This window comes from Taurulus bubalis (genome assembly GCF_910589615.1).
Source record: "Taurulus bubalis genome assembly, chromosome: 2".
Taxonomy (NCBI): Eukaryota; Metazoa; Chordata; class Actinopteri; order Perciformes; family Cottidae; genus Taurulus; species Taurulus bubalis.
In genome coordinates, this window is record NC_136590.1 from 105,001 (window position 1) to 115,000 (window position 10,000).

General features: G+C 47.1%; 2 protein-coding genes across 3 annotated transcripts in view; both read right to left on the reverse strand.

Moving 5' to 3' along the window:
- Positions 1–2,406, reverse strand: part of pfdn1 (prefoldin subunit 1) — a 4,716-nt gene extending 2,310 nt beyond the window's left edge. The window contains exons 1-2 of one of the 2 annotated variants that reach the window (XM_079235965.1): positions 2,291–2,406; positions 1,270–1,436 (exon numbers count right to left, since the gene is read on the reverse strand). In XM_079235965.1, coding sequence (XP_079092091.1) covers positions 1,270–1,436; positions 2,291–2,323 — 200 coding nt within the window. In that variant the 5' untranslated portion in view covers positions 2,324–2,406. Of the gene's footprint in view, positions 1–1,269; positions 1,471–2,290 lie in introns of both variants that reach the window. The other variant, XM_079235966.1, reaches the window with a different exon arrangement.
- Positions 2,407–3,352: 946 nt separating this feature from the next.
- ttc1 (tetratricopeptide repeat domain 1) lies at positions 3,353–7,753 on the reverse strand. Its single transcript, XM_079214063.1, has 8 exons — positions 7,488–7,753; positions 6,535–7,044; positions 6,363–6,423; positions 6,133–6,245; positions 4,426–4,462; positions 4,200–4,348; positions 3,747–3,801; positions 3,353–3,607 (listed from the first exon to the last, which is right to left on the reverse strand). The coding sequence occupies exons 2-8, from the start codon at positions 7,033–7,035 to the stop codon at positions 3,471–3,473; spliced, it is 1,053 nt and encodes a 350-aa protein (XP_079070189.1). The 5' UTR covers positions 7,036–7,044; positions 7,488–7,753; the 3' UTR covers positions 3,353–3,470.
- Between the last annotated feature and the right edge of the window lie 2,247 nt (positions 7,754–10,000).

The following is a 10,000-nucleotide window of genomic DNA, read 5'->3' on the forward strand; positions in this document are numbered from 1 at the left end:
ACCCGAGTGATGTCACCTGATGTCACCCGAGTGATGTCACCCGATGTCACCCGAGTGATGTCACCCGATGTCACCCGAGTGATGTCACCCGATGTCACCCGAGTGATGTCACCTGATGTCACCCGAGTGATGTCGCCCGAGTGATGTCACCTGATGTCACACGAGTGATGTCACCCAAGTGATGTCACCTGATGTCACACAAGTGATGTCACCCGATGTCACACAAGTGATGTCACCCGAGTGATGTCACCTGATGTCACACAAGTGATGTCACCCGAGTGATGTCACCTGATGTCACCCGAGTGATGTCACCTGATGTCACCCGAGTGATGTCACCTGATGTCACACGAGCGATGTCACCTGATGTCACACAAGTGATGTCACCCGAGTGATGTCACCTGATGTCACCCGAGTGATGTCGCCCGAGTGATGTCACCTGATGTCACCCGAGTGATGTCACCTGATGTCACACAAGTGATGTCACCCGAGTGATGTCACCTGATGTCACACAAGTGATGTCACCTGAGTGATGTCACCTGGTGTCACCCGAGTGATGTCACCCGAGTGATGTCACACGAGTGATGTCACACCGAGTGATGTTACCCGAGTGATGTCACCCGATGTCACACCGAGTGATGTCACCCGAGTGATGTCACGTCACCCGAGGACTAAACTAGAGACCAGGAGGACTAGACTAGAACCCAGGAGGACTAAACTAGAGACCAGGAGGACTAGACTAGAACCCAGGAGGACTAGAGACCAGGAGGACTAGACTAGAGACCAGGAGGACTAGACTAGAACCCAGGAGGACTAGACTAGAACCCAGGAGGACTAGAGACCAGGAGGACTAGACTAAAACCCAGAAGGACTAGACTAGAACCCAGAAGGACTAGACTAGAACCCAGGAGGACTAGAGACCAGGAGGACTAGAGACCAGGAGGACTAGACTAGAGACCAGGAGGACTAGAACCCAGGAGGACTAGAGACCAGGAGGACTAGAGACCAGGAGGACTAGACTAGAACCCAGGAGGACTAGACTAGAACCCAGGAGGACTAGAGACCAGGAGGACTAGAGACCAGGAGGACTAGACTAGAACCCAGAAGGACTAGACTAGAACCCAGAAGGACTAGACTAGAACCCAGGAGGACTAGAGACCAGGAGGACTAGACTAGAACCCAGGAGGACTAGACTAGAACCCAGGAGGACTAGAGACCAGGAGGACTAGACTAGAACCCAGGAGGACTAGAGACCAGGAGGACTAGACTCACATGCGTCCGACTCCCTCGTAGAGCCGCGTGTTGTCCGTTAGCGTGGCGATCTCCGCGTGCGTTAGCTTAGCATGTTTCTGAACACGAGTCAGCTGATCGATCTGCAGGTCGGCCATCTTCACCTTCTGCTGCGTGTCCACCATCTTCACCTGCAGCTCCCCGAAGGCCTACAACAGAGAGGGGTCACTCTGATGAAAACACCTGAACAAGAGAGTACGTTAAGTGGTATTCTTCAGCGTAGTAAAACATGTACATTTATGCATCATACTAAGAACATGTATGCATCATACTAAGAACATGTATGCATCATACTAAGAACATGTATGCATCATACTAAGAACATGTATGCATCATACTAAGAACATGTACATGTATGCATCATACTAAGAACATGTATGCATCATACTAAGATAGAACATGTACATTTATGCATCATACTAAGAACATGTATGCATCATACTAAGAACATGTATGCATCATACTAAGAACGAACATGTATGCATCATACTAAGAACATGTATGCATCATACGAATAACATGTATGCATCATACGAATAACATGTATGCATCATACTAAGAACATGTACATGTATGCATCATACTAAGAACATGTATGCATCATACTAAGAACATGTATGCATCATACTAAGAACATGTATGCATCATACTAAGAACATGTACATGTATGCATCATACTAAGAACATGTACATGTATGCATCATACTAAGAACATGTACATGTATGCATCATACTAAGAACAAGTCTTGTTTAGATTCACGTGCTCATTCAAAGATCGTGTAATGAGAAGCTGAGTCACTGTAAACAGTTCATATCTCCTGTAACGACATCGCGATCTTTCTTCTTCTCCCCTGATAAACGTGTAGTCGGCGTGGCTAAGCTAACAGTTAGCTACGGTCCCCGCGGGCCTCCGTCACGCAGAGGCGCGTGAGGAGAGCCGGAGAGCCGGTCAGCTCCCAGCCTGCTACGGTATCATCATTATTATCATAGTTATCACAGTTACCTTCTTCAGCTCCAGGTCTATGGGCGCAGACATCTTCAACAACGGTGAGCAGGGACAACACTGCGCATGCGCAAGGCTATCAGCTTCCGCAGCTTCTTCTTCTCGTTTCACGCCAGTTGGCTTCAAACCAGTAAGCGCGACACCACCACCTGCTGTCCTGGAGTGGGACATATATGTATGTATATATATATATATATATATATATATATATATATATATATATATATATATATATATATATATATATATATATATATGTGTGTATGTGTGTTAACGTGACCCTCCACTACATCCTATCACCCTGTGTCTGTGACTCCTCTATCCCCCTGTGACTCCTCTATCACCCTGACTCCTCTATCACCCTGTGTGTGTGACTCCTCTATCACCCTGTGTGACTCCTCTATCACCCTGTGTGTGTGACTCCTCTATCACCCTGTGTGACTCCTCTATCACCCTGTGTGTGTGACTCCTCTATCACCCTGTGTGACTCCTCTATCACCCTGTGTGTGTGACTCCTCTATCCCCCTGTGTGACTCCTCTATCACCCTGTGACTATCATTCTGTGACACCTCTATCACCCTGTGACTCCTCTATCACCCTGTGACTCCTCTGTCCCCCTGTGTGTGTGACTCCTCTATCACCTTGTGACTATCATTCTGTGACTCCTCTATCACCCTGTGACTATCAATCTGTGACTCCTTTCACCCTGTGACCCCTCTATCATCCTGTGACTCCTCTATCACCCTGTGACCCCTCTATCCCCGTGTGACTCCTCTATCCCCCTGTGTGACTCCTCTATTACCCTGTGTGTGACCCCTCTATCACGCTGTGTGACTCCTCTATCATTCAACCTGCCGGAGACACTGCCATCATGGAGTCATCCTCTGCTCCTCCATCACCGTCTGGCACACTGCAGCCACTGCCAAGGACAAGGCCAGGCTGCAGCGCATTTAAAGCATTTCATATTTTATTCATTGGTCTTTAACAGCTTCCTGATTGGATGTCGCCATGACAACCGAGGCCACGACTGGAATCAAACAAACTTCAAACATTTTCCTCATGATCTTTATTATTTAGAAAGAATGACATCACAGTGAGTCCAGTGCTGCGACTACCATGGATACCAAAGAACACCCCACCAATCAGGGCCCTCTGTGATGTCATCACTCTCCTGGTGATGTCATCTGTTGTTGTTGTTGGGGTTCTGGATGAAGTTGATGGAGTAGGACCCGGTATCAGAGTCCTGGTTCACCTGGAAGTTGTTGGTGGAAAGTCCGAAGGGTCTCAGGACCAGGTTCCCCAAGTCCTTCAGTTTACCTGCAGCAGGGGTCAGGGGTCAAGGCTTCACCAGGCTTTTATTGTGAAAATACTACAGGGGTCAAGGCTCCACCGGGCTTTTATTGTGAAAATACTACAGGGGTTAAGGAGCTGAAACAGGAAGTGAACTGATACGTACCCATCATCTCCTCTTTCAACTTCTCATTCCTCTCCTGGATCTGCTGAGGCAGCCTCTGAGAGACAGACAGGTAGAGAGAGGTAGAGAGATGGGTAGAGACAGACAGGGAGAGAGAAGAAGGGATTAATGTGTTAACTCCCAGTGAAGATGGTTCAGGATCAGGGGTTCACTTCTACATGTGGACTACAAGGAGACCAGGAACCCTGACCCTACATGTTGACTACAAGGAGACCAGGAACCCTGACCCTACATGTGGACTACGAGGAGACCAGGAACCTTGACCCTACATGTGGACTACGAGGAGACCAGGAACCCTGACCTTACATGTGGACTACGAGGAGACCAGGAACCCTGACCCTACATGTGGACTACGAGGAGACCAGGAACCCTGACCCTACATGTGGACTACGAGGAGACCAGGAACCCTGACCCTACATGTGGACTACTCCTCACCATGCAGGCCTGCCTGGCGCTGGTCTGGCTCGGGTCCAGGTCCAGGACCTTCTTGTAGTCCTCCAGGGCGTCGTCCAGCTTGTCCGTCTGTTCCTGAAGCTCCGCCCTCCTTAGCAACGCCCGCACGTAGTCTGGATTCAGCTGTATCGCTACGGCAACCACAGGAACCAATCAATGAAGAGATCGACCAATGAGCTGACAGATGAAGCGTGATGTCATCACTCACCTCTGGAGCAGTCCGAGATTGCCTTCTCCTTAAGATCCTGAGGGAGAGAGGAGTCCGTTAGCATGCTGTTAGCCTCTGTGTTAGCATGCTGGTAGCCTCTGTGCTAGCATGCTGGTAGCCTCTGTGTTAGCTACATGCGTGTTGTTAATAGCCTACATGTAGCATGTTACTAGCCTCTGTGTTAGCATGCTGGTAGCCTCTGTGTTAGCTACATGCATGTTGTTGATAGCCTACATGTAGCATTTTACTAGCGTGTTGTTGATAGCCTACATATAGCATGATGTCAGCGTGTTGTTGATAGCCTACATGTAGCATGTTGCTAGCGTGTTGTTGATAGCCTACATGTAGCATGTTGCTAGCGTGTTGTTGATAGCCTACATGTAGCATGTTGCTAGCGTGTTGTTGATAGCCTACATGTAGCATGTTGCTACATGTAGCATGCTGTCAGCGGGTTGTTGATAGCCTAGAGGTAGCATGTTGCTAGCGTGCTGTTGATAGCCTACATGTAGTATGCTGTCAGCGGTAGGGTTGGGTACCGAGAACCGGTGCCATACTGGCACCGGTTCCAACACGTCCGGTACCTACCGGACCGAAAAGCAACGCAGATTTCGGTGCTTCCTTCCGGTGCCTGAGCCGATTTAAATACTTTTTTTTTTACACTACTCTGTAAAGTTGCACGGTATATAGATACTAAAAAGGTAGCGCGGTGCCTGCACGCTAAAAACGATTATTAAAATAGCGGATCAGAGCACACTCGCTGATCTGCTCTCTGTCTGCCTGCATGCAGAGCGGGGCTCGAGGGGGCGGGGCTCGAGGGGGCGGGGCTTCCAGCGCTCACCCACACACACAGCGCGCGCACACACAGATCGCTGGAGACACGAGCACGAGCTTTTGAACGCCGTCCTCGGCTTGATGGAACAAATCTCTCCAGTTGACATTAATGATGACGTGTAGTCCAGTAAAGCAGCAGTTTTAGGATCCAACAGTTTGAGTTCTGTTGCACACGGTCCCATCAGGCCATGATGCTTGTGTCTGTTCTTTTTTTAAATATATATTTTTATAGTTTGAAGTTAAAAGGTTTGAAGCTGTAGTTTGAAGCGTGTTTTGTATGTACTTATTTATTTATATCTATAGTATACTTTAAACAGTTAATAATATTGTTCAATTTGAAGAAAAAAAATTGCCTTGGCAATAAAAAAGTATCGGTTCAGGCACCGTTTAGGCACCGGTATCGTTTTAAAAGTATCGATTTAGCACCAGTATCGAGAAAACCCAAACGACACCCATCCCTAGTCAGCGGGTTGTTGATAGTCTACATGTAGCATGTTGCTAGCGGGTTGTTGATAGTCTACATGTAGTATGTTGCTAGCGGGTTGTTGATAGCCTACATGTAGTATGATACTAGCGTGTTGTTGATAGCCTACATGTAGTATGCTGCTAGCCTGTTGTTGATAGCCTACATGTAGCATGCTGTCAGCGGGTTGTTGATAGTCTACATGTAGCATGTTGCTAGCGGGTTGTTGATAGGCGACATGTAGTATGTTGCTAGCGGGTTGTTGATAGGCTACATATAGCATGTTGCTAGCGGGTTGTTGATAGGCTACATATAGCATGTTGCTAGCGGGTTGTTGATAGGCTACATGTAGCATGTTGCTAGCGGGTTGTTGATAGGCTACATGTAGCATGTTGCTAGCGTGTGGTTGTTACCAGGTGCAGTCTTGCAGCAGCTCTGTTGGAGAACAGCACGGCTCTCTCTCGGCTGAAACAGACCGGACATGAGACCAAGGCGTCTGTGTAGCTGCGCTGTGCGTCCTCCCAGTCTGCAGAGACACGTGTTACTGGTCTGTACTGGTCTGTACTGGTCTGTACTAGTCTGTACTAGTCTGTACTAGTCTGTACTGGTTCACAAGGGACCGGGTTACCATGATGTCACTCACCTCCAGCTTTAAAGTGCCCGTTGCCTTTTTCCTTCAGGGTTAAACTTTGCTGCCGTCGACTCTGAAAGAAAACACAAGATTTGAATATCTGTGATTTACAGGTAAACAGGTGAACAGGTGAACAGGTAAACAGGTGAACGGGTGAACGGGTAAACAGGTGAACAGGTCTCACCTCTTTCTCCTCCTCCGTCAGCTCCTTCTCCGCCTCCTTCAGGTAATCATCATCAAACTCCAACTCCTGGCTGGTTTCCTCTTTCATCTCCGAATCTGAATCCTCCTGCAGCCTGTCGCCCTGCTCCTGCTCCTCCTGCAGTCTGTCGCCCTGCTCCTGCTCCTCCTGCAGTCTGTCGCCCTGCTCCTGCTCCTCCTGCAGTCTGTCGCCCTGCTCCTCCTCCTCCTGCAGCCTGTCGCCTTGCAGCCTGTCGCCCTGCTCCTGCTCCTCCTGCAGCCTGTCGCCCTGCTCCTCCTGCAGCCTGTCACCCTGCTCCTCCTGTCTTCCTCCTCCTCTCTCTGTGTTGTCTCTTCTGTCAGTCAGTCCGTTAGTTTTACTGTGAAAGTCCTCCTCTTCCTCCTCCTTTCGGCCTGAAGGCCCCAGGGTCTCCTGACAGTCGTAGTAGTTCTCCTTCTCCCGCTCCTCCTCCTCCTCCTCCTCTCCAGCTCCTCGTCTGCTCATGTTGAATCTCTAGGAAACAAAAGGAATTGTTTGTTGTTTTCTTGGAGATTTTGTTTTTGTGTTTTTTTCTCCACTTAAGCGTCCAAGGAGCTGAACACCATCATCATCATCAGAGGATGAAGATGTCCACACACACACAGAAACACACACTTCCTCTACTAGTTGTGACGAGTCTCTTCCGTCATCACAACGGGACGGTTTGGTTTAAAGAAGCTCAGAAAGTAACAAACAGTAAAACATGTAAACGTGTAAAGCCTCTGTGACGAAGTTAAAACAGCTAACAGCTAGCAGCTAACAGTAACCATAACAGCTAACAGCTAGTAGCTAACAGATAGCAGCTAACAGACAGATCCGTCACCATGTTGTCAACTATCTGCCACGTCACAGGTCACAGTGACGTCATCAGCGGGACGCCTAACAGAAGACTAACGTAATAAAACCATGTATTTTACCTGCTAACACCGGTTAGCCTGCTGCTATCGGTCCATGCAGCTGTCTGGTCGTTACTGCGCATGTGCAGCTCTCATCCGCGATGAACAGGAAGCGAGATAGTTCCCGCCTCACCTTCCTCCGTCGTGTTTAACGTCTAGTATCTTTGATTTAAACGAGCGTAACGTCTTCTGTGATGACTAAGTTGTATAAGGACGGTGTAGCAATGAGATGAGACGTATGAGACGTACACTACGGCCATCACACAGGTATAACAGTACAATGTGTTTGTTCTATCGCATCCCTCAGACAGCACCCGGGTGTTCTATACATGTTTTATTAACGTCTTCATCAATAACACTCTGAATTAAACCTCACTATTACCGTGGACGACTCATCCATCTCGCTTCCATCTTATCTTTGTTTAGAACTGCACATGCGCGGTACGGATCGGGCGTAACTTCCGCGTATCAAATTCAGACGAAAATAGGCTCGTTGGTTGGAGCTGCGCCTCGCCTGCAGTCCAGTAGAGCAGCGGACCAGCAGGAGGCGCTGACAATAAACTGAGATCAAGTCGGACAGCTGTCAGCTGTGTAAACGCAGGAAGTCACAGAAAAAAGTACTTCCTGTTAGTTCTAAACTTTTGTTTACTTGTAGTTTACAGATCACGTTTGGATTTATTATATATGTTTATAAATATATATTTATGTAAAAATGAGTGTGTAGCTGCATCCTTTGGTCTTTTGATGTCTGCCTGTGAAATACACTACTAGTAGTTTTGATGTGTGTTGTATAAATATGATTTTGTATTAACAACCACACAATAAATGTTTTTAGATCAAACATGAGACTAATAGTCAATAATCCAGCGTTGAGTATTCCAACTACACATAAAATAAGGATTTTCTACAACACGTGGTATTTGATGTCAGATCTAAGAGCCAATCAGCTCTCTGATGTGGCGTCAGCCAGGCGTTTCCCATCATGCACTGGGCCATGCAGTCGTTGGAAAGCAACTGCGGTGGCTGACTCTGAAATCGACAGTGACTTGGTCTCGTGAGAGTATCGTTGACCACGTGTGCATGACGTCAGAGCAAGTCGGACACAAATCTAACCAGCATGCATTGCGCGCCGATCGTCGCTGATCGATTCTGCGCAGAACTGGCTCATCTCGAACGAGCCTATTAGTTCCCGCATGCCCGGCCACAGAGCATGTGCACTAGTGTTTCCTTTAGCCCCGCCCTCATGGAGGAGGAAAGAAAGTAGACTCGTTCTCCATGAGCTGCTTCTCACCTGGAACGTGCAGGAGAGCAGGTAGCAGCAACTAGTCTCTTTCTCAATGGAAGTCAATGGAAAAGAGTCTCTTTCTCAATGGAAAAGAGTCTCTTTCTCAATGGAAGTCAATGGAAAATAGTCTCCCGTGACCCATGTTGGACGGTTGAGCTTGACCCATCTTGGAGGGTTGAGCTTGACCCATGTTGGACGGTTGAGCTTGACCCATCTTGGAGGGTTGAGCTTGACCCATGTTGGACGGTTGAGCTTGACCCATGTTGGAGGGTTGTCAGGACCTGAACTGTCCCAGCTGCTGGTTCTGTTCTGCTCACAACCCAGAATGCCTTGCAAAAGATCCGCCCCTCCTCTGCCTCTAATCGGCTACTGGATGCTAAATACTAACGTTAGCCTAGCTACGATGCTAACCAGCTCTTCAAACTTTTATGAAAATTGAAATGGAACTGAATACTGAGAAAGCTCAGCCTGGTGTGACGGGACACGAGCACCTGGGGGATCAGCAGCACCAATCAGGCTCACAGAGCCACTGCGATCCTGCCAGTCTCCCAAGGTCTGTGGGGTCGATGCCCGCTGGCGGGCATCCTCTAGAGCAAGGGTTCTTAACCTTTTTGACTTCAGGGCCCAACTGTTCAAGTACAAAGTGCCCCATGGCCCATTCAAATATTAACACTGTAACTAATTGATCTCACTCGTGGTTTGACTTGTATTCAATAACTAAATCATATCTACCTACAGTTTAAGAAGCAAAAACCTTGTCAAATAAATGACATGATACAATGTGATCATCACAAAGACATTTATTGATCATGTATGTAAACCTGCAGAGACATCAAGTCATGGAACAATTTAAGCTGATCAATAACTCATTTAAAGGCTCAAATCAGGCGTATTAACACAAACATAACTAATAATTCTCAAAAAAACTGAGAAAAAAATAGAAATTTGATAACTAATATGTGGTAAAATGAATACACCGCACAATTATTAGGAAAGTAGTTTGTTTTTTTAGGAATAATTGTATTATTGAACTACTACAGTGCTCTCGGTCAATCCAACATGTTAATAAACCTCAAACCTGAATGACAGTAAAAGTTAGGTTTTTATTTCTTAGGAGAATATGTGTGTTCACAATTATTGGGCAACTATTGTTGTGCAGACAAGTGTGCACACAATTCAAAATAATACATTTCAAATGAAATAAACTGTAAATAACATTTAAATAAAGTGCATATTAAAATGTAGCCTT